The sequence below is a fragment of the Pseudoliparis swirei genome, chromosome 20, assembly GCF_029220125.1.
Source record: "Pseudoliparis swirei isolate HS2019 ecotype Mariana Trench chromosome 20, NWPU_hadal_v1, whole genome shotgun sequence".
Taxonomy (NCBI): Eukaryota; Metazoa; Chordata; class Actinopteri; order Perciformes; family Liparidae; genus Pseudoliparis; species Pseudoliparis swirei.
The window spans coordinates 13,049,874-13,073,953 of NC_079407.1; the positions used below are offsets into that span (position 1 = coordinate 13,049,874).

General features: G+C 41.9%; 2 protein-coding genes across 3 annotated transcripts; one reads left to right on the forward strand and one right to left on the reverse strand.

The window, feature by feature from the left end:
• Positions 1 to 26: 26 nt before the first annotated feature.
• opa3 (outer mitochondrial membrane lipid metabolism regulator OPA3) lies at positions 27 to 2,294 on the reverse strand. Its single transcript, XM_056441116.1, has 2 exons — positions 2,101 to 2,294; positions 27 to 962 (listed from the first exon to the last, which is right to left on the reverse strand). Exons 1-2 carry the CDS (start codon positions 2,240 to 2,242, stop codon positions 634 to 636), a joined length of 471 nt encoding a protein of 156 aa, XP_056297091.1. The 5' UTR covers positions 2,243 to 2,294; the 3' UTR covers positions 27 to 633.
• Positions 2,295 to 2,954: 660 nt separating this feature from the next.
• ppp1r13l (protein phosphatase 1, regulatory subunit 13 like) lies at positions 2,955 to 23,571 on the forward strand. 2 transcript variants are annotated; one of them, XM_056441113.1, is made up of 13 exons: positions 2,955 to 3,081; positions 16,095 to 16,157; positions 16,272 to 16,387; positions 16,796 to 17,303; positions 17,836 to 17,931; positions 18,335 to 18,423; positions 18,837 to 19,212; positions 19,320 to 19,771; positions 19,956 to 20,087; positions 20,670 to 20,803; positions 21,586 to 21,752; positions 22,019 to 22,212; positions 22,312 to 23,571. In XM_056441113.1, exons 2-13 carry the CDS (start codon positions 16,121 to 16,123, stop codon positions 22,345 to 22,347), a joined length of 2,337 nt encoding a protein of 778 aa, XP_056297088.1. In that variant the 5' UTR covers positions 2,955 to 3,081; positions 16,095 to 16,120; the 3' UTR covers positions 22,348 to 23,571. The 2 variants fall into 2 exon arrangements, with proteins under 2 accessions (XP_056297088.1, XP_056297090.1); XM_056441115.1 differs by lacking the exon at positions 2,955 to 3,081 and adding an exon at positions 4,491 to 4,524.
• Positions 23,572 to 24,080: the final 509 nt, after the last annotated feature.

Here is a 24,080-nt window from a genome sequence, read left to right on the forward strand (position 1 = left end):
AAGTCAGTTTTTCACAGTGTACACTGTTTGTGTGTTAAGTGCCAACAGACGGCGTACCATTTTATTTGACACCATCCTTATTACAGTTTCCATCACATCTGATGTACATGAATCATAAAGGAGATTTACAGTGTAATTATTTCATAACATGTCCATGAAACCTTAGGGGCAGACACACAAGAATACTCCAATGTAACCGGATTTTGGATAGATATGGTTGTCCATGTTTGGCCATCAATCAAGCACACAAAGCTGTTCTAAAATATATTAACTTCAATGTGCCATTGCATTTTTATTGTAAATCATTATATACAGTCAAATGTATTCGGAACATGCAAGATCAACCGCACAAATACACTATGAATATCATAGCAATCCCCCTTAACAACTGTTTGCTAGAAACATGAGCGAATAACAGCACCCAAATCCAAAGTGCACTGATTTGTTATATAAGCACCTGTTCCAGCAAACGTAATGGGCTGTATGTGAAGCAGGATCATTATCAAGCTGCACACATGTCAGTGCTATGAATGTGTGTGTGTATGTGTGTGTGTGTGTCTGTGTGTGTGTGTGTGTGTGTGTGTGCGCACTCTTGTTCTTTCACACACAGACAAAGGAACGGGGCTAATTTCATCACTTTTTGGCAGGCACAGGATAAGACAGCAGTAACCTTTTCATCTCTCTCAGCTGAGCATCTAGAGTCTCTGTTGCAAGTGTTACTTCTGATAGTTGAGTCTGTAGGCTTGTGATGGTCTTGTTCTGCTCCTCTTCTTTGTGCCGAGCATTAGTGGCTTGTCTGCTGTACTCCAACAACATACAGCCACCACCAATGACGAAGATGATTGCCTCTCCGAGCAACTCCGCACCCAGCTCTGCAGCCGCATCCTCATTCAGTGGCTTGATGGTGGAGCCCCGAAAGCCCATGATCCGCATCTTCGTTCTCATCTCAACCCAGTGGTAAACTGTGAGGGCCGAGAGCATACACAGTTCCAGTTAAGACTTTCAAGTGGATCTTTGGGTGTTGCTCAGATTTGCATTTTTGCTTGAGATGATCTCAAAAGGGAACAAGTTGAAATACATGTGAGAATACAACATACAATTGACCAAGTAATGAGCTGAGAGCAAACAAAAGCGTGGGTTGTTGCTGTTCATTCGAAAGACTCAGGAAACATTTCGAGGTCTCCACCTGAGGCAAAGCCCCTAACATACACCAGCAGCTGTGAACTAACACAAGATAAGATAAGATATGATTAGGGCTTTTTTTTTAAATCTCAAGCGAGGCAATTTAATTGCTGTGACAGTAATACAGATTAATAGCGGAAGTAAATAAAAAAATATTATATCACTAAATTTCAATTTTTTGAAATTTCCCCACTGTGGGACGAATAAAGGAATATCATATCATAATATAAGACACAAATTAAATTTAAACAAGGAGCATTGGAGACAGTTATTGATGCAAAATATCTGTACCACCATTGTAATATTGTTTAGTATAACATGGCAAATTCCAATATAGTTACAGGTGAAAGGTAGTAACATAGTAGATCACAATATATATAAAAAATATATATACAACAGCAATACTAATAGAGTAATAGAATATCAAATATGTACATTACTGTATAGATATACATATACTATGTCTTAATATTCTCCTCACAAAGATTACAATAAAACCTTCTCTTCTACATGTGTCCTATACTTTCTGTAGTTTCTCTCGTTTCATTTTGTGTGAACAGTGTAATGGCCGGTGGCCAGTTATGGTAGGCTTGTTTAGGGAAACTAAACTGATAAATGTGACTCAGCAACAGAACGCAGTGGCAGGTAAAACATCTTCTCATATTGTGCGTCAAAAACCATTCAGACTGCTGTCCTGTACAGACACAAACTAAAGGCTATCTGTTCAATGACACACAAAACCAGCCCTCATCGGGCTTGCCTGGTTGCCATTGGTCGGCAAGGTAGTTCCATAGAAATGATTGGTTAAGCGCTCCCGACAACTACAATCTCATTGGTTGTCGCGGCTCCTCGCTTATCCCTCGGGTGCCTGTCGCTGCTATCTAGCGGTCATAGCTAGCCGTTAGCTCGGTTACTCACTCTGTGCGGGCGGCAGACAGACGTACGTCTTGAAGAACTCGCTTCTGCGGGCTCCGGCTTTTATTCGGTCCGCCACAGGCTTGCCCATCTGCCTCACCCCGAGGTAGAGGAGCTTGGCGATAGGGAAGGCACCGACAACCATCTTGGCGGAAACGCTTGACAAGCGTGGGGCGTGACACGCAGGGGTGACGCGATGACGTTATATGATGGACAGAAGCGCCCACGTGTTAGATAGATAGATAGATAGATAGATAGATATATACTTTATTAATCCCCAAGGGGAAATTTGTCTGTTAATGACGTCCGCAATTCAGAACAAAAACAGTAACGTTAGTGTAATGTACATCTTTTAATTACCTTAGCTAATTGCACAGTCACACAATTACTGATATATATAAGTTTATACAAACAAATAAGAAAACAAATACAGATGAACTCTTATTTATTGTATTACATTTATCTAAATACGTTATGTATCCCTCACCCTTGGCACAGCTGCTCACACGTGCAAATAATGAGGAAAATGCTTTATTAATTGACTCTCCCTTAAAATAATGGGAACGTCTGCAATGTCTACAAAACGAATAGTCACCATGATTGATGTGGTGATTATGTTGGATAAAAGTAATGTAATCAATCAGTAATATGTAATAATGCGCGGTGGCATGCATTCACCTGGGCCAGCGGTGGTAGGAACACCTGGCTCGGGTTACAGCAGGGGGAGAGAGAGAGCGAAAGAGAGCGAAAGAGAGAGAAAGAGAGAGAGAGAGAGAGAGAGAGAGAGAGGGGGGGGGGGGGGGGGGGCTGGACTCTGAGCCAAAATTACTCCACTGAACTCGGTAAGTTACGCAGCTCTGACTAAATGCCTGGAGCGATCGCCGCAAGAGAGCAACGCAGTCTGAGCGTCCCGACTTCTTCAGGAAGACAAGAGGGCACAGCTTTCCTCTCGAGCAGAAGAAGGAACATACTCTATTATTTGAGGTAAGGACGTGTACAAATTATAATATTATAATCCCGTATAGCCATCGACCCTTTCTGCATAGCAAATACGGTGTGAACAAAAGTGTTGTAATAAGATCGCGTCATGGTAGCTCTTTGAGTTCGGTAGCTCCACTGAAGAACAGTGGCAACAACGCCTCCTCCCTTTGAATAGTTCTTTCCATAGTTACCTCGATCGTTGTGAGAGGTCTTAGGAGGTGCTTGTTCTCAGACTAATGTAAAGCAGATGTTACCATCTCTGCCTGGCATGCCTCTCAGTCTGCATCCGCAAAGGAAAGCTTCAGTGCAGCCGCCAGCTGCTGGACTTTGGTAGACTCAGCAGTAGAAGACAATAACAGAACTGTACAGTCAGGGTTACAGGTGTGCCAACATGCGGTGTGGTCATGTATCCTCTGGTGAGGTATGGTGTACTAAAAGAAGTTGTCGAAATTACAAATAACAAGCAAATGTCTCTGATTCTGAATTGATGAGTTTGCTTCAGTGAACATCCCAGTATGGTTAAATTACACTATTGCCTTCATTAGCTTACTTTGTGTGCATTCATATAAACATAGTCAGTGTTTAGCAGGAAATATATATATATATATACACTACCGTTCAAAAGTTTGGGGTCACTTAGAAATGTCTTTATTTTTCAAAGAAAAGCACTGTTTTTTCAATAAAGATAACATTAATCAAAAATACACACCATACATTGTTAAATGTGGTAAATGACTATTCTAGGTGGAAACGTCTGGTTTCTAATGAAATATCTCCATAGGTGTATAGAGGCCCATTTCCATCAACTATCACTCCAGTGTTCTAATGGTACATTGTGTTTGCTAATCGCCTTAGAAGACTAATATCTGATTAGAAAACCCTTGTGCAATTATGTTAGCACAGCTGAAAACAGTTATGCTGGTGATATAAGATATACAACTGGCCTTCCTTTGAGCTTGAAGTTTGAAGAACAAAATTAATACTTCAAATATTAATCATTATTTCTAACCTTGTCAATGTCTTGACTATATTTTCTATTCAATTTTCAATTCATTTGATAAATAAAAGTGAGTTTTCATGGAAGACACAAAATTGTCTGGATGACCCCAAACTTTTGAACGGTAGTGTATGTATATATATATATATATATATATAGTATTTAGTTCATGCAGGAGTACTCAGTTTTACCATGGAAGTAATATACTATCTTATGGACTTGCTGAAAACAAGCTATATTGTGATGCATATTATTATTAAGATATGAAATGATCGAGATAGAAGATTTCCACCACATGGCTTAGCCTTATCTACAGGGACTTATGACGTTGTGTGACTTCACTGTGAGCTCCACAGCGCTACTCTGGAATCGAGACGGATCGCTGGGATCGTTCTCGGAGCCGTTATCCAAAAGAAGAACGGATTAAGGATTAGTTGCTATCACCTCAGGTATTCTTTCGGTCCTCCCTTAACTCAAGCCTGCGGAGACCAATTGTTTATTCTACGTTTGAGAGGACAAAGTTAATGGAACCAGGGGAGGTAATCAACAGCCGTGAAAATGGGCCATATGCTATTAAAACCCTATTGGGGTGGGTGATTAATGGCCCCCTTCAACAATACAGGGATGAGCTGGGGAGTGGCTGCCACTGTTAACCAATTTTCTATAAAAAACCTGGAGGAATCGCTGAGGCTCAGCGAACACAGGAGTGAGGAGCTCAGGGAGGAGTTAGCCAATCAGAGAGCAGCATTCACCAGTCGGCTCCAGAGCCTGAAGAAGGAGCTTGAGTCTGAGGGCGGAGCTCTACGAGGGAGAGTGGAAGAGATGGAGAGAGCAGCAGGAGTAGTTACCTTTGTTACAGGAGCGACAAAGGTGGAGTAAGGAAAGACGAAATCTTGTTCATGGAGACATTGTACTTGTAGCAGATGTTACAGCTCCACGAAGTTCCTGGTTACTCGGAAGAGTTCTAAAGACATTTCCTGATAAGAAAGAACTAGTGCGTTCTATTTGTCTACAAACCAAGACAAGCATAATTGAGAGCCCAGTAACAAACATTTGTCTTCTTTGTGAGGCAAGTGACCAATAAAGGCAAACAACAGAACCATACACAGTGCCTCATTAGGGTTATAGGAAGTTATTATGAAACCGTCTGTTTTAGGGGGTACTTTTGTTTTATTTTCTGTTGTAATGGCTCCTTATATAAATGTATGATTAATTGTTTTGTGCGCTGCCAGAAACAATTAGGGGCCGGTGTGTAGGAGCCATTTTCTTATGTTATTGTTACTTTGGACCTCCCACCACTAGGTGGGGCAAGTTTGCTGTAAGGTGTTGTTTGTCCCTACTTAATGAGGTGAAGTGGGAGGCCAGGTATTGCTTATTGAGGAGACCTAACAGTTTTTGAACGTCGGAATGTGAGCCAGGTCTGTACGAACGTAATGAGGGGTTACTAAGGTAACGGGGGCACTACATTTTAAGATCAATAGAGCTGCATTGTTACAAGGCCTCTGGCAAGGACTTCAGCTGCTGTGACTAGAGTGTGCTTTGTGTATGCTTGTTAGTGTTTTTGTATCGGCAGAAAGAACTTCAATGACTAACTAGGCCAGAGGTGCGGGTGAACGTTGGGTGGAGTTTCGTATCAAAGAAACTTACAGTTGTTAATGTTGGTAATTCGATTTTTTCATTTTCCGATGAGCAATTTATGGTAGGTCAACATGGAACTCAAATGTAACTGAACAGCTCTTGCAAATAAGAACACAAACACATCAATAAAGCGTATAGTATATCAGTTTGGTCCTAGTTTTCTATCTGAAGAAATATTATTTCGATACACTTTTCTTTCTTCCTGTGCTAGTGGCAGACACTGAAAATGAAAACGAAACCACGAACCACCATGGAAACGTAGAATCACAATGTTTTTTTCACAATAATGACACATCCCCTCCCACTAATCTCCTGTCAGAATCCGAATGATTCACACAATATGAGACGGTGGTCCACCGATTTAGAAAATCACGTTGCATGTTATTTTTGACATTGGCATGAACCGCTCCCATCAAAATGCCTCCAGCAGGAATCAAGCAGAGGATGTTCCGGTTATTCAAAATCAAGCGGTGCAAGAGCAATTAAGAAAGCTTCTGTAAATAAATAATACCAGAGGTTATGTTTTCACGGGCCAGATTTAGCTTTTTTTTTAGGCCACAAGGGGATGTTTTTAGTGTCAAAGGATTTATTATTTATTTAACCATTAAGTCTCAGCCAAGTTCTCTGCCAAGAGTGGACTGTGGACAGAGACAAAGCCAGAGAGATCTGACGGAAGGATGTGAAGGAGGGACCAACAGGGTGGGGAGGAAACAAATGGATCCCTGTATGAAAATATAGAGTTCAGCATTAACCAAAAAAATCGGTTCGATGTTTATTCTGTAATTGTTGCCGAAGCACTTAAAAGGAAGGGAAAAGTCTTGGTCAGACACACCCTTGCATTCTGCAAAGCAACTGCTAATTGTCTTTAAACCTTTAATCTCCCGTCTGCTTCATACAGGAGCTCTCTGCTTTTTGAAGTTTCCGTTAACAAAGTTCTTCAATTGTTTTCCAAATGTTTAAAGCTTAGCATGCCAGGATCTTTGTTACTCCTTCGTGGGTTTCATCTTGACTTTACCACTTGAGAGAGCTAATTGTTGTGCGATTAAAACGGCAGAGCCAGCTAGTAATCATGGAACCATAGAAATCACAGCACGGGAAAGAAACTGAACATGAAGAAGTGCATTTGAGGTTTTCTTACAAGAAAAGTAACCAAAGTGCAGCAGCAGATCCACACGCCTGGAATAGCAGCGCTGCAGAGGCCACATGATGTCAGTCCACTTTACATTTTCAGAAGATTCATGTTTCTGTGGTTTAATACTTAAAGATGGATATCACTTTCCACTGCGTGTGAGCCTCTAAGGCAGGCCTATTCAACTAGCGATACGGCCCGTTTGAGTTTAACTAGGGCCCGCAAGACTGCCTGCAAATCAGTATAGCTTGGTAAGAAAAAATAAAACTGACGGACACGCCTCTTTTATACATTGAGACATCTAACCCAGAGCCATTGAGTTTCACTGTTGCCTCAACCAAACCTGTATGGTTACATCTTTATGTTACGCACCCATGTTGGTTGCCGGTGTTACACCCCTACTGGTTTTCAAACCTACTGGTTTCCCTATGCGTGCGTTGTGTTCTCTTAACATCTGCAGCGGGGCTCTGTCTCGCTCACCAGATTCGTCACACATTCACAAACATATTGCTGGAGATCTTCAAGCCACCGTTCATATCCATTTCGGCGATTACGATTGTATGAGTGAGCAGTGCATCACAGCCACGGATGAAGAAATACATTTTCGAAAAAATAAAAATAAAAAGATCGCCCGACCTGGTTTCGATCTCTTTCACGCAAAAGGAGACTGCACTCAAAGACAAGCAGTCTGTGCGCTGCGCCACCATATATTAGTTTCAGCCCAAGTAATTTATATATTGATCCATTAAGTCACATTTCTTATGTTTTCATGGGAACAGTTTGGTTGAAGGGATCTGAAACAACTGGTTACCTTGAGCAGATATTTACACTTTGAACTAGAATGGGCACTCGGTAGAGCGCATACCTTCGCATATCACAAGATTGGGCATTGAATTATGAACATTTTGGCATTAGTTGCATGCCAATTGGACACAAATGTATCGTGCTTTGGTAAAAAAAAGATGTTGACCTTTCCATGACCTTGACCTTTGACCCGATTGATCCCAAAATCTAATCAAATGGTCCCCGGATAATAACCAATCATCCCACCAAATTTCATGCCTTTCAAGAAGATTTGACCTGTTCATGACCTTTGACCTTGACCTTTGACCCGATTGATCCCAAAATCTAATCAACTGGTCCCCGGATAATAACCAATCATCCCACCAAATTCCATGCGATTCGGTTCAATACTTTTTGAGTTCTGCGAATAACACGCATACAAATAAATAAATAAATACACGGCGATCAAAACATAACCTTCCGCATTTTCAATGCGAAGGTAAACATGTTCATAGTGATGCTTGTTCGCAACACTTTTGCCACACAATACCGACGCATTTTCGTGTGTGACTGTTTACCTGTGGAAATATACATTACTGTTTTTCTTTTTTTTTCTTATTCGGCCCACTTGCTACTGAAGTTGAATAGCCCTGCTCTAAGGTGTATGTGACAACCTTGTGTGTACTGCCTGGACAACATAATTCTCCTCTTAAAACTTTCTTGATACAAAGTCTGGCCAAGGCTGTTAAGATTACCTGAAAATGTATTTGCATAGTCATACAACATGCTGATAGGAACAGCGAAGAAAGACAAGATGCAAATGACCAGCACTCGCTGTGCAGATGTAATCAAATGAAACAAAACAAAATAAAAGAATATCTCACCTCAAAATCAACAAACAACCACAAAAAGCAAAAGCACTATCTATCTAACTTATTGACAACAGAACACACTATGGTTGGTGGGTTAGACGGTCAAAGTCCTGAGGGAAGTTGGCTTCAGTCTATTACAATTGAATTAATCTTTTAAAATGCATTATAAGTTATCAATACCATTTTAATAATATTGTGCTAAGTAAATCTCAAATAAAATATATAGTTCTGATGATGATCTTGACAGCAATAGAATAACACAGTAACCACTAAAAGTTGTCATTGAACCGGTGAAATTACAAACAATATTCTAAATGTGTGTTATTACTGTAAGATGATGTCAACATTTCTTTGAAAACACCATGGACCTGGTCATTACTGGTGGTGACACCCCGAGGTGGGGCGAATGCCCTTCTGGGCAGGAAGGGGGAGCTCAGTGAGTGATCGACCTGACCTTTGTGAGTCAATGAGAGTGTAATCTCTTTGTTTGTGAGCTGCCCTTGACGGTGATAAGCATTCCAGAACGTTTGTGTGTTTGTGTGTTTGTGTGTGTGTGTGTGTGTTTGTGTGTGTGTGAATGCCTCATGGGGAGGAGTGCTGAGGAATGTGAGCCTGTGTGCCCAGCTCTGGCTCCAGCACACAGTGTGAAGAACAGCTATTCTCTGGCTGTACTTTACGCTTCTATTTGACAAACTCACATAACTGGAACTGGTGTTGAGGGGCTCATGCTGAGGTTGGTCTGGTTTTAAAGGTGCATGATATTTATATTCCGCTTTTGTATCAGGCAACAAAGATAATTGTCCTTTCACTCTCTCTTTATGCCAAAAAGGGAAAAAAAGAAGCTTAAAAGGAATGCTGCTAACCCCCGCCCCTTTTTTTGTCTTCCCCAAAGTAGGATCAATATCAATTTAAATCTAACTGTTTGTCATGTTCAGATACAAATCATACAATCTGGTACATGATTTACACAAGGCAAGGCAAGGCAAGTTTATTTATATAGCACATTTCATACATGAATGCAATTCAAAGTGCTTTACAAAAAATAGATCAAGAATAAGAAATAAAAAAAGAGGAATACAAAGTGCATCAAAGAAACAATTTAAAAAGGCATAAAAGCATAAAAGAAGATTAATAAAAGAAAAAATAAAGATAAAAATCTAAGTGCAAAGAATCATTCCTTCTGTCGTTGTCTTATTATTTCAGGATTAATACAAGATTCAATTTAAGGCAATGGAGAACATAAACGTTTTTAGCCTGTTTTTGAAAGTAGTAAGAGTTGGTGCAGATCTAAGCTCTTCCGGAAGTTTGTTCCAACTGTGTGTGGCATAATAACTGAATGCTGCTTCACCATGTTTTGTTTTAACCCTGGGAACAGTTAGCAGACCGGCCCCAGATGACCTAAGAGGCCTAGAGGGTTCATAAGGTGGAAGCAAGTCAGAGATATATTTTGGACCTACACCATTTAGAGATTTATAAACGAGCAGCAGTATTTTGAAGTCGATTCTCTGACGTACTGGTAGCCAATGCAGAGACCTGAGAATGGGTGTAATGTGTTCAACTTTCTTAGTCTTTGTTAGGACTCTGGCAGCGGCATTCTGAATAAGTTGTAGCTGTCGAAGTGCTTTTTTGGGGAGACCTGAAAAAAGACTATTACAATAGTCTAACCTACTGGAGATGAAGGCGTGAATTAGTTTTTCTAAATCTTGTTTGGACATAAATCCTCTAATTCTTGCTATATTTTTTAGATGGTAATAGGCTGATTTTGTTATTGATTTGATGTGGGTATTAAAATTCAGATCCGAATCAATTATAACACCTACATTTTTGACTTGATTTTTCGATTTTAAAGAAAGGGAGTCCAGATGAGCACAAACTTTCAGCCTTTCTTCTTTAGCACCAAACACAATTATCTCGGTTTTATTTTCATTTAGTTGGAGGAAATTTTGGCACATCCAATCATTGATTTGGTCTGTGCACTGACGCAGTAAGTCTATGGGAGCATAGTCACTTGGTGAGAGAGCTATGTATAGTTGAGTGTCGTCCGCATAATTATGGTAAGCGATTTTGTTATTTTGCATAATTCTGCCCAAGGGGAGCATGTAGAGGTTGAATAGAAGAGGCCCAAGGATTGAACCTTGTGGAACTCCACACGTCATGTTAGTCCGCTCAGATACATAGTTGCCAATGGAGACAAAATAGTCCCTATCTTGTAGGTAGGACTTGAACCAGTCTAGGACCGTACCAGAGAGTCCAACCCAGTTTTTTAGTCTGTCTAGAAGTATTGAATGGTCGACAGGGCTCCAGACTAACTTTTTTAACTAGGAGCACAGTGGCCCCTAACTTAAAATGTTAGGGGCGCAAGCAGAAAATTTAGGGGCGCACACAGGGTTTTCCTGGGTCAAAATTTTTGCCGCGCTGCGCGCGCACCATCTGTTCATGCAGTCGAGATATTGAGTGAGTGATCAGCAGCTGGCCACTCTGCCATGATGCGCGCACACATCCGCGCACACGGGTGAGCACACTCCTCACTAGCACCCCCTCCCCCCGTTAACAACTCTTCTCGACTCGCCCAAATTTTCTCTATGCAGGAAAAACCCTGCGCACAGTATAAATCGACTTGCAAAGTTTTCCCATCATTTCTACTATATTACTGATAAATAATTTGACAATATACAATCTTATGCCTTTTTGCCTTCATGAACTGCAAAACATTCACAACAGAGAACTCTTAAGAAGTTACTGTATTGAGTTTAAACATATTTTAAGAAAAAACATACCTTGAGCATGTGCATGTTGTACTTCGATGTGGCCAATCAAAACATTTGTTGGTTTCTAGAGATGCACCGATCAGGTTTTTGGTGCCGATCACCGATCACTGAAATCAGTATCTGCCGATCACCGATAATACCGATCACGGTGTCGATTGAAGCATTCTATTTTTTGTGTAGCATTATTGCTATGAGGACTATGAGGAAATACATATATAAAGCAACTCAAACATTAAAGAAATTACATATTTCTTTAAACATTTAAGACTTTTACTTTGAAAAATGTCCTAATTGATACATTACAATTGTTTGATTGCTATTGTAGGGGATTTCAGATATGTATGGAACACATCTGCATCATTCATTTCCTATATACAGGACTTTTCTTAACATACACAAGTCTGACTAATTTTGATAAACTCTTCCTTGGTCCAGTAAAAATGTTCTAATGTTAGCATATGTTAAGCTAAATCTCAGAAACGATCTCTAAAGATACAAAATCAGTTCATTGTTTACTTTTATATGTTCGTGTATGATTTGTCGACATCTTATTTTGAAAAACGGATGTTGTTTCACGTGGTTCTTTACGCTAACTTTGCAAAACCGGATGTTGTCACTTAAATCCTTCCGCTAACTTTCTCAAAACCCTCGCGCGCTCCCAATCGAATGCGTTTACCGTGAGCATCAGGCTCTAGGGGCTATATGTGAGAGTCGGCTGAGTCGACCCAGAGATTCAACTCGGGGGACGGGGACGCCGCTCGGTGCGTGAGGATCCCCTCTGACCTCTCACTCTGCGGCCAACGCCGGTCGCATTGTCTCCCCCCCCGCTCTCACACACAGGCCAGCCTTCTTCTTCGGTTTTCGTCTCCTTTCTTCTTATTCTGGAGTTAATGTCGGTTAGCAAACCAGTCATTCAGGCATTACCGCTAACTATAGTGGGCTGAAGTGTAGAACAAGTTTGTCAGCAACAAAAATATTTAATAACAAAAACAAAAAAAATCTGCTAATTTACTGGTCGCGCATGCGCGAGTTGATGAAAAATTTACTCGCACTGTGTCTAATTTTAGGCGCAAAATGCGACCATTTGGTCGCAGTCTGGAGCCCTGGTCGACAGTATCAAATGCAGCGCTAAGATCCAATAACACTAGGATAGAAATTTTGCCAGAATCAGTGTTTATGCGAATATCATTTAGAACCTTAGTGAGAGCAGTTTCAGTGCTGTGATGGGGTCGAAATCCGGATTGGTATTTGTCTAAGATACCATTTGAGGTTAAAAAGTTGCTAAGTTGCTGATAGACGACCTTTTCTATTATTTTACTGTTAAAGGGTAGATTTGATATAGGTCTGTAGTTGCTAAGTACAGTAGCGTCTAGGTTACATTTCTTTAGTAGAGGCTTTATAACTGCTGTTTTCAAAGCCTTTGGAAAAATGCCAGATTGGAGAGAGCTGTTAACTATTTGCAGTAAGTCTGTTGCTAAGCAGGTAAAAACCTTTTTTTTAAAGCTTGTGGGCAAAGGATCAAGACAACAGGTAGATAGCTTAAGAAGTTGCACAGTTTCCTCCAGAGTTTTGTAGTCAATTGCGTTAAACTGTGTCATGTTTATTAAACTACTTTTGTGTGACTAGTGGTGATATCATTTTTTTGTTTAACATGGAAATATTTATGGCTTGTCTGATGTTTAGAATTGTATCCCTAAAAAAGAAAGCGAACTCATTGCATTTATCAGTGGATAGGAGTTCAGGGGCTATTGGTGCCGGGGGTTTAGTCAGCCTATCAACAGTGGCAAATAAAGTGCGTGCATTATTAATGTTTTTGTTAATGATGTCAGAGAAAAAGGATTGTCTAGCACTTCTCAGTTCTAGATTGTAAAGATTAAGTCTCTCTTTTAAGATGTCATGGTGAATCTGGAGTTTAGTTTTTCGCCATTTTCGCTCAGCTTTCCGGCACTCTTTTTTCTGGATTTTTACAGATGCAGCATTTCTCCACGGTGCTTTTTGCTTACCAGAAATTAATTTAACCTTAGCAGGTGCAATGGTATCTATAACATTCACAATCTTAGCATTGAAATTATCTAGAAAACCATTAACAGAGGTTGAGGTGAAAGCTGGTGACAGAGAGATAGTTTCCATGAACAGTGCGCAAGTATTCTCATTGATATATCGTTTTTTAACAATTTCCGATCTACTATGAATGTCAGGAATAATGGACATTTCAAAGAAGATACAAAGATGATCGGACAAAGCAACATCAATAGCAGTAAGAAATGATGACTTACAACCCTTTGTGATAAATAAATCTAAAGTGTGCCCCGATTGTGGGTGGGCCGGAGACATGTTGATACAGTCCAAAGGTGTCAAGTAAGTTATTAAGTTCTTTGGTATTGTTGTCATTGGGGTTATCCATATGAATGTTAAAATCTCCTGATATAGACAGACAGTCATATTCCATGGATACTATGGACAGTAGTTCAGCAAATTCATCAAAGAAACTTCCAGAATGTTTTGGGGGTCTGTAAATAATCAGTAGTAAAACACGAGGGGAACATTTCAGAACAGCAGCAAGATACTCAAATGAAAAAAAGTCCCCAAATGATATCTGCCTACATTGAAACACATCTGAAAATATAACAGCAACTCCTCCCCCCTTCTTTTCTACTCGGGGCATCAATGAAGTAAAAATTTGGGGGGGTTGATTCAGTAAGAACAGCCGCTCTGTTATTCATATCAAGCCAGGTCTCAGTAAGGAACATGAAATCTAATTCATAACGAGTAATCAGGTCATTGATTAGAAAAGACTTATTCGATAACGATCTTACATTAAGTAATGCAGCTTTTATGGTTTTAGTGACAGGCAGTAGAGAAATAATAGACTGTTGGGGAACAGCTATTAGGTTTGCTGTAGTTTCAGTATATCTTAAGTGCTGATAGTTTTTTCTAGCGGTAATCCTGACACCAGGATGGGACGCTGGGGTGCAAGTCTCTTCACAGGTTGAGGGGGAGGTAGAGTCGATCGGGGTGGGGGTGAGAGTCGTGGGGGAGGTGCCAAAAAGTTAAAGCAGAAGGAGACACTTAACTCGTAGCTTCCTTAGAAAGGGAAATTAAAAGTGCAAAATGGTGCTGAAGGTGAAAAAGTACAACGTCCAACAAATGGAGTTTACTCTGTATCGCTACTTGAAGAACAAGGTTCGTTGAGGGACGGCGGGCAAAGGAAAACAATGAATCACGAGTAATGTCTGTAAAAAAAAAAATTTAAACTCATTGATGGTGTTTGTTTTGTGAATTTGAAGTAGAAAACATAGCGAAATAGCTCCCAGAAATGTAGAGCGATTACACAGCAGGCCGACCGCTTGAGTCATCACTGACAGTGGACTCCTATTTTCTTTTCACAGGCTGATGACAGACTCTCTCTCTCTCTCTCTCTCTCTCTCTGTCTGTCTGTCTGTCTGTCTGTGAGATCCGAGCACGGCCGTTAGTAGTTAAATGAGACTGGCGTGTCAATGGGAGAAAGGTGTGTTAGGAAGGCTCAACACACTTTTATCAACATATCATTTCACTTCAATCTTGATATATTTTACTATCCAAAATATTCCCAAGGTCTTTACCTAACATATTAGACAAACATGGCTGTTGTACATAAAGGCCTTCATGACCTACTGTTCCTCTTTAAAGTATTCTCTGCAATGTAAGGCTTTACAATACCTACAATAAAAAGTCTCACTAATATTTAGTGTTTTAGGTCATTGTAATACATCCCTTTTAAGGAATAACAACACTGGAAAATTCATCACGGTACTGCACTTTCTTTTAAGGTCTATATTTTTATTTATTGTACTTTTACAAACATTTGTCATTGTTACAACATTTCTCAACATTTGACAGATATTGTTGTCACACATAGATATCAATAAGCAGAAAACTAGTAGTAGTGTTTTATCATCACATACATTACAATGAGTAAAGCCTACAGATACAATCTAGGATACAATATGACTGAAACGGTAGAGGCAGAAGCATAATGCCTATATATTCCGATATAAAGTAGTATCAATTAAGCAGCCCTCAAGATAATCAGATATAAAATCACTGCAGAAATGTTTAATAATGAAGAATTATTTCCCGTATATATATGTTAAGTGATTATCAGACATGCGGTGATCATTTTGTCATGAACACATTGTTTGAACAGATTTTTCTCCCCAGTCTGGACTAATTGACATGTTGGCAGACACAGCTGTCTGGATTATTTCTATAATATGTCTTCCACTATCAATGCAGTCCACCTGTCTGTCTGTCTGTCTGTAGCTTTCAAACAGAACAGTCATATGTCATGTTATGCTGAAACACCTGGCATAACATTATCAATGGGGCAGAGTCAGCAAAGCAGGACAGAAACTGCGACCAGTTTCCCTGAGAAAGAGCCTCGGAGGTTTGGTGGTGTGACTCGTCGGCTCAAACATTCCTGTAATTATTTGATTTACAGTTTCCAAACTAACTTGTTTGGACATGAAGGGCTTTCAGGTTATGCGTTTGGTCTGGGTCAGAGGGCCTGATGGGGTGAGACGGCTGGTAGGCTGCAGGAGAGAAAGAGTAGGGTTTAACACTCCTTCCTGTTGTCATTTCGAAGCCCCAGCACGTCTAACTTTACTGCATGAAAGCGAGAGTCCACGGCTCAGCCTGATGGCATGATTGGGAACCTAGAGGTCAAACAGCAGAACATGTTTGTGCGAATATGCTGAGAATCAATCTCACAAGCTTGTGAAAACGTCAGTTGAAGGTGCTGTGACACTTTTCCTCCTCACAGGTGTGGTGTGTTTACTTTTCGTTTTCAGGAGCCGAACGCTGCTACCTGGCAGACATGAGTTCTCGGGGGAGCTTTGGCAGCAGCATGCTGTGTGAGTTTCCACAAACACTACACTTCGTCTGGCTCAGTGTAACTCTGTGCACATGGGGAGGGGGGGTTACACGCTCCGCTAATTGTCCGAGGTGCTTGTGTGTTTTGTGTCCAGTTCAGACAATAAATGACGACCTGAACGCATCGATGGCCACAGCAGATGAGTTATCCAAAGAGTTCAACTCCATGCTGAAGGAGGCCTCGTCTGATAACAACAACATAGAGTCTCAGGTATGCACACACACACATACACACACAGACACACACACAAAGGCACACACACACACAGCTGCACAGCTGCACACCTGCAGGCCTGGTTTCCCTCCCTCCCGTAGCTAGTCATAGCATGCCATTGTGCATGCATTCTCTTGCGCTCCTGAGGTTAACGGGTCCATATTCTAAGCTGAATGGGTAACTACAACAGCACTAGCAAGTACAAGTTAAACACCTTGTTATATGACCTAAAATAAAACAAGAGTGATGTTGTTGGTATTCAAAAACAACATATTCCATGAGTTTTAGCCACTGGCGAACTGTAAAAAGCAGTACAATATGTTTGTTTTTTTAATCTTAAAAATAAAATTAAACAATGTGCTGATAATCCACCATGATAATCTAACAATTACATTTTTCTTTCAGACCAGCTCTGCCATCGTCAGAGGGAAGCCTCAGTCCATCAGCAGCAGAAGTGGCAGCTCAACAACGTCCCACCCCGTGGACTCTGTCTTCATAGGCAACATAGAAGCACCGTCGCCCCCCCCTGTCTTCACCACTAGCCCACTCTCATCCCCCAAGATCATCCCCCAATCTCCTCTCCCTGTTGCCGGATCTGACAGTTTCTCGTACGGCCAGCCGAGCCCCAAACATTCGCCTCACACCCCGAGGCGCAATTCCCCCTCACGGTACGACAGGAGCCCGCTGGGCTCCATCAGTTACGTCGATAGAAGCCCCTCTCCGAGCCCCACGGCTGCTTCTTCTGACCAGCAGCCTCGGTCTGCCCCGGTCCACTCCTCCATGCTGAGCCCTTACGACAACAGCCAGATGGGCCGCAGGTCGCCTCGCCCGGACCGAGGCCGCTCTCCTTTGATGGTCGATCCCCACATGTCAAACACGCTGCCTCGAAATTTTACTGCCTTCAGAAAACCCGGTGAGTGGCAGTAGTCAGATGGAGGTTCTGATACAACTGAACCCAACAGGGATGTGGCATTATAATGGGATTGATAAACTAAATTCCCATTGTTGTCATTTTGAGGTAACATCACATGCAAAGTAGGAAACTGATGGAGAGATACTTTTGGAAACATGAGCAGTCTGATCTTGGAGTGGATGTTTTAATTTACAGATGAGTCAACATGATGGGAACGCACCATTAAAACCAGAAATTCTGAACTCTCCCACAGTTTTGATCTTTTCTAAACTGATGATGCGTCATGGTCTAGATTTGCTATGAGCAGTTAGGGTCAGTATTTGTGGCCAATTACAGAAGTACTTCATAAATAAGTCCATTGTTCTGATAATGAACCCCAAACAGTCAGTAGAGGTGGGTGGACGGTCCGGAAGCTGACAGAACAAAATAAATGCTTCCATCATCAGTTCTTGTAGAAGTACAGTATAGTAGTCTTACCAGTTTTTCTCTTTTTAATCATTTTAATCTCTCTCTTTCTCTCTCTCTCTTCCAGAAGAGGGTGTGCAGCAGACGCAAAAGAGTTCTAGCAAGTGGAATGAGACAGATCTCGACATGTCCTACGACAAGAAGCAGCACCACACCTATGACAGTTGGTTGATTCCTGCTACTTTCTCCTAGGGCTCGGCAATTAATTTAATGTGATAATTTCTCTTCGTCATGATGAAATCATGTATGGAGGTGTCGTGATACTCAATTGATATTCTAAATAGGTTGATTGAATAATATAATAGGCTTTACCATGTTGTGATTTTCATTTAGAAATACCCGAAAACATGCTGTTTGGTGATATATATCGTTATCGAGATATCAAGTGACCTACTGTATATTGTGACACTAGATTTTGGCCATATGGCCAATGCCCTACTTTCTCTTGTTTTGTTATGTGAAGGTGTGGATCTAGTCCAGGGTAAACCAGTGGAGCACAAGACCACTGGTGCCTAAGCCTGTACTGTACGTGATCTGTTCTCTAACTCAACACTTTCCTGTTCCAGAAAAAGAGTGGCTGCGCCCGTCTGTGCCAAGTAGCAGCTGGAGAGAATCCAACCTCGATGGCCCTCCTCTGGCCCCAAGCCCCAAAAAGGTGGGTGTTGTGAACAGAGAGGCTCTCAAATAGGTACTGTGAGAGGCTTTTTTTTCTTAAGCAATACTCTTGAGCTACAAACATCCACGAAATGGGAGTGCCAGGATCGGAGTTTCCCAAGCTTTGTTAAATCAAAAACTCAAATCATATAGCATTCCCTTTTTTTAAAGGTGCACAGGTCCATTGTTGAGTCTGTGAGACAGAAAACGGGGCAATGCGCAATTGGCACCGTGATACTGGCTGATTAAGTTGTTTGGAAATGAAAACAGGCTAAAAGAGGCTTTAAAGCTCCTTAAAGCTGCAGTCATGTGATCATTCTCCTCCGCTATGACAGACACTGCACATGATACGTTCATCGGATTCAGTGCATTGCGATTAGATTAGAATGTATCACTCTTTTCTTTCTCTTCCAGGATTCTCCTCGCTCTCAATCTCACATTTACTCCCACGCTTCTCTCCCCCGTAACGCACGCATAGCCATACCTCCAGATGTTCAGTCCCCGGTCCACTCCCCATACCACCCTCAGCCCATCATCTCGCGCATCTCCATCCCCCCGACTTCTACGCAGTCCCGCCAGCACAAGCCCATCCCCCTCTCCGTCATCATGCGTCTCCAAAACCCCCACTGGGGAGCAAATCAGACTTGCCACCCCAGAGTCGTGGGAGCGGACGGGGACATGGCACCGTACCAGCCACCTGTGCCCTTCCCGAGGGAGTTCTTCCACCAATATGTGCCCCAGCCGCTGCAGCACCCACCGGAGCTGAGACAGCCAGCCGTATACACCGACGGTACAACACATTCAACATCTGCACACACACTCTGACTCTCTGTGTTCACAGGATCTTTGTTCGAATTACTTTGCTTGACGACTGTGGTTTGGTTTCTGTCTTTGCAGCGCTGAACTCGGGGGATATCGACGCAGAGTTGGAGCAGCTGGACGTTGTTCATCACATGCCTGTGATCTCGGAGAATCCCAGAGACCCAGAGGGCAAAGTGAAGGGTGCACCCCGAGCTCCCCGGCCCCTCAGCCCCACCAGACTACAGCCGGTGTTGGCCCCCGAGGCCCAAAGACAGGAGATTCCTGACCTGGAGGAGCTGCTCCGCATGAGGGCAGAGATCCCACGGGCCCTGAAGAGACGGGGCTCTGTGGATCAGTCACAGCCTCTGAAGAGTGCCTCCCACTACCAGCCCAACCAGTACAAGAATCTTATCGACAAGCTCTTTCACAGGAAGGCCCACCGCCAGAGGGGGGAGCAAAGTAGCGAGACCAGCAGCTCCTCAGAAGGAGAGGACGCTGCTATGCCTCCCGCTCCTCTACCTGCACCCACAATGTATCCTGAATTCAGAGTAAGAAATGTTTTTTTTGACCAACTGATGATGTGATAGAAAAGCAGAAATGGTCAAGTTGTCACAAAAAGGCCTTTACTATGCATTCAACACACTGTAAAGGCACGGTACATTGGTTTCCAATCCTTTCACCTCATCTGCAGTGAACATTTGATGTGAGATGGCATCCTGTTTGTCCCTTCAGGGCTACCATTCCATCCTGCGGCAGTCCAAGCGAAAGAGTTCTGGGAGGCGTGCTCGACTCAGCCCGCTCGTCCTGCTGCTGGACGGAGCGCTGGTCGGGGAACTGGAGACAGTGCAGAAGGCCGTGCAGGAGGTGTGTGTGTACTAATATACCTTATTGTATATACTGTTAGTGCCACAACGACTCTGCAGCTGCTGCTACTTATGGAATACTAATAATGCCTCAGATACTAACAACATTTGAAAAGAACAGGTTGAATCAATTCATTAAATTTAAGGCAATAATGCAGTTGCTTACAACATTTCCAATAGTTCCCACTTTTCTTGCAAAAAAAAGAAAAAATGTGGAAGATGACTTATTTTTAGCTAGGCAGCCTCTGTAAAAAAAGACGGTAAAAAGCCAAAGTCTCCTCCAGGTCTACATTTAAACTTAAAAGAAGCACAGAAATATGTGATATTTAACTGCTGAGCCAGCATTCGACACATCACTGCTACTGTTGCTTCACACAGGAATACATTTGTGTGTCTGGAAGTTGCTTGTGCTGCACAATAGCTTCCACCTACACTTTAGCAGTCTGGGGGTTAAGAGTTGTCTCAAGGTGATCCTAAAGTAGTTTTGGAAGGAGGATAAAGCAGCACCTTTACCACTTTCTTAATATGAAACACTTTGAGAATATCTTCTCATGTACTTAGCTGTGTAAAATGTCTTCTGCAGATGAACGACCCCAGCCAAGCCAATGATGAGGGCATCACTGCCCTTCACAACGCCATCTGTGGGGGCCACCACAACGTGGTGGACTTCCTGGTTCGCATTGGAGCCAATGTCAGCGCACCAGACAGCCACGGCTGGTAAATATCTGCCTACTCTTTGTCCCCCATATCTTCTCTTCAGTACTCCACTTCTCATGTGAGGTACTTGTACTTTATTTGAGTGCTTCCCTTTAATGCAACTTTGTACTTCTATTATAATATTGAAAATAGTGTACTTTTTAATCCACTTACGCTTCAGTTACTTTTCAGATGACAGTTTTTCATCCCCTTCCTGCCAAGTGAAAACCTTGATGTTGAATGTTTGTGGTATGGAAGTGTTCCTTTATATGTTGAAGAAACCCCTCCTACTTCTTGAGCTAGAATAAACTCTTTAAAAAGCTTCTTTATATCAGCTGTTAAATGCATCGCTACAAAGCTGAAAACAGGGCTGTTTTTCTTTTTAAGAGAGACACAGGGTTTTCACAGGACAACGAGGCTAAACACATAGGATCTTATGAAATATGATGCATTGCTGTGGGTTAAACTATGTAAGAGATACAAAAAAGACGTCCAAAGCAGTAAAACACAACAGACAGTGTTACAGCCGTCATATGAATCTAGAAAAATCAAATATGCAGGGAACATTATTTATGTTAAGTATTTATGTTAAGTGCATACTTCTACCAATGTAGAAGCAGGACTTTAACTTGTAGTATTATGACAGTGTGATATACTTCTTCAACACTGCCTCTCTTCGGTGAAGGTTCTGTGAAACACGGCACTGTAGAGCGTGTAACGCGCCTCACAGTGATGGGACATTTTCAGACAATCTATCTCGTTCTCCCACATGCGTTATTAACCGCCCGTTCTTTGGCCCCCAGGACGCCGCTGCACTGCTCCTCTTCTTGTAACGACCGTCAACTGTGTGAGTTTTTGGTGAGGAACGGAGCCGCCCTCATGGCTATGACAGAGAGTGACGGCGCCACCGCCTCCCAGAAGTGTGATCCTTACGCTGTAGGGTTCGAGGAGTGTGAGAACTTCCTGAAGGGTGAGGCAATTACACCAACACGCACATTTCACACACACACACACAACACTGTGATGGATCCTGTTAGTATCCTAATAAATGACAATTCCATGCCAAATTTGCACTTTTGGCAGGTTGGAAGATTTTTTTAAAATTCTGTGTAAAACACATGACACTAAAATACCAATTACATGGGTGTAAAATAAAGCTATGATTTCCTCCATATTCAACATTTAGACAAATGCTGATATTCGGGTCCAGTGAGTTTTAAATATGCATCCATGTAGGTGTGGAGGAGGCCATGGGGGTGGAGAACAGCGGGGTGCTGTACGCGCTGTGGAGCTACCCGGCTCAGGCCGCCGACGAGCTGAGCTTCAAAGAGGGAGACATGGTCACCATCCTGCAGAAACCTGAGGGCTCGGATTGGTGGTGGGCCTCGCTCTGCGGCAGGGAGGGCTTTGTTCCAAACAACTACTTTGGGGTAAGATGCCAATTTCGAATTGAATGTGTCGAACAATTCCGCCCTTGCCTCCTGACTGTTTCCCCATAATGCAGAATTTATGTGTTTTGTCCCCCGCAGCTTTTCCCAAAGGTTCGACCAAAGTCTCTCTGCTAAGTGGTCTCTTGCTGATGGGCAAAGGTGTGCAGAGGACTGTGTCGAACACTACGCTCTACAGCTTCACACTGTTGTTTGACAATAATGTGTTTGTGTGATTTCTAAAAAAAGTGCTGTGTCACCGCATAGCATGGGAAATTGTTTTGATCTGTCAGTCAAGGAGAGTTGAAGGAGAAGTCTCAGTATTCATTATTCGCCTCACTGACAATGATACATCTCTCGGCGAAGATATCATTTGTCGCAGTTTTTCTGCGGGATATATATATATATATATATATATATTCTTTCTAGTGAAGTTACATCTCTGTCGTGAGCTAAACCTCTTCTGTCCATTTCTGATGGTGTATCGAAAGATCACCCAAAAGGTTTATATTACCTGCTGTGTTCCAGTCAGACGCTGACGCTGGCGACTCGATGGCTAGTTGGTCATCAGAATGCAAACAGCAGCCGCTGCTTGTTCAGTCCAGTGAGGCCAAAGCTTCTGTGTGCCGTCTACAAACACGGCCCGGGATTGCTGAATTTAGAAAAAGGTCTGCTCAGATCGAAGCAGAATCAACTCCTTACTGAAGCATTTATTGTTTTGCGATATTTTTACTACTACTCTATGTACATATCACTGTTTTTGCAGATAGTTCTATCCGAGGGATCCTAATAGAAACCACACTATTTTTGAAAAGTGTTGTCGAGGTGTTTTTCTACCAATGTAGATGCAGACTTTACATATTTGTTTTAAATCGGACACAGCAGGAAACTAACTGCACCTGGCCGGTTTGGCTCTAGTGCTTATAGATGATGTAGGTCCTTCATGCTGCCTGTATGGATTAATATCTCCGGAAGAGTACATTTATTCGTAGTAAGAGTGAATTCTTGGTGATGCATTTGTTTTGTATGAGTTTTGTTGATAAGGACGGCTTTACACTTAACCTGTAACCCGCTCTCAAGAGGACTATCAGTGACTAAATTGTTAAATACTCAATAAATACATGGGTTAACAGGTTTTGGGGTTTCTAGTGAAATCGTACATCACAGTCGTGTGGAAATGTGAAATGTCCCTTACTGACCAGCAGATGACACTGTATATTCAAGTATAACTTCAACACATTTGCATCTATCAATGCTACCAGATAATAAAAACTAATATATAGTAAAGAACCATTTATTGAAGCTGTTTTGTGCAGCATCAGTCCTCTATGTTGTTTGTTACATTAAACATTGTTAATACTTTGCTTCTTCTTTTTTGAAGTTATATGTATTGTCCTTTTCTTCCTCCATCTCCTCTCGCCACCAAGAGCCCCCTGGCGACAGCTGTGATTAATTAGATGCACTATTATGCATAAGAGTAATTCCCTTCCAAAAAGTAGACACATGATTAATATATTTTTTAATTAAGTCTGACTCAAGCCTTTAGATCTGCAGACTATCTCTACCACACTGGTATTAAGAAAACAACTACGCTTGTGTGCTTCATCACAATCCCTCAGCAAGATTAGTGTCAGAATTGTTTGAAGCTGTTTAATGTTTTCTTTTTTTCTTTTCTTCAATTTTATGTAGATTATTAAAAACATGTAATAATGATGACACACACTACCACACACATAATGTACAGTGGTGAGCTAACGCGGTGTTTCACATTTCTTGGTGAACAATTGAGAAGGTTTAAAGTGGACCGAGCTGTCCTCTAGTCCGTGGCAGAATACATCATGTTCGGCTGAAACCGAGCTCCTCTTAGCCTT

Bases quoted from the DNA above. Each gene is read 5' to 3' on its own strand.
- opa3 (XM_056441116.1), bottom strand. From the start codon at position 2,242: ATGGTTGTCGGTGCCTTCCCTATCGCCAAGCTCCTCTACCTCGGGGTG. The intron at 963-2,100 runs GTGAGTAACCGA...CGGCCCTCACAG, and splicing joins CTGTCTGCCGCCCGCACAGA to TTTACCACTGGGTTGAGATG.
- ppp1r13l (XM_056441113.1), top strand. From the start codon at position 16,121: ATGAGTTCTCGGGGGAGCTTTGGCAGCAGCATGCTGT. The intron at 17,932-18,334 runs GTTGGTTGATTC...TTCCTGTTCCAG, and splicing joins GCAGCACCACACCTATGACA to AAAAAGAGTGGCTGCGCCCG. The intron at 21,753-22,018 runs GTGAGGCAATTA...GCATCCATGTAG, and splicing joins GTGTGAGAACTTCCTGAAGG to GTGTGGAGGAGGCCATGGGG.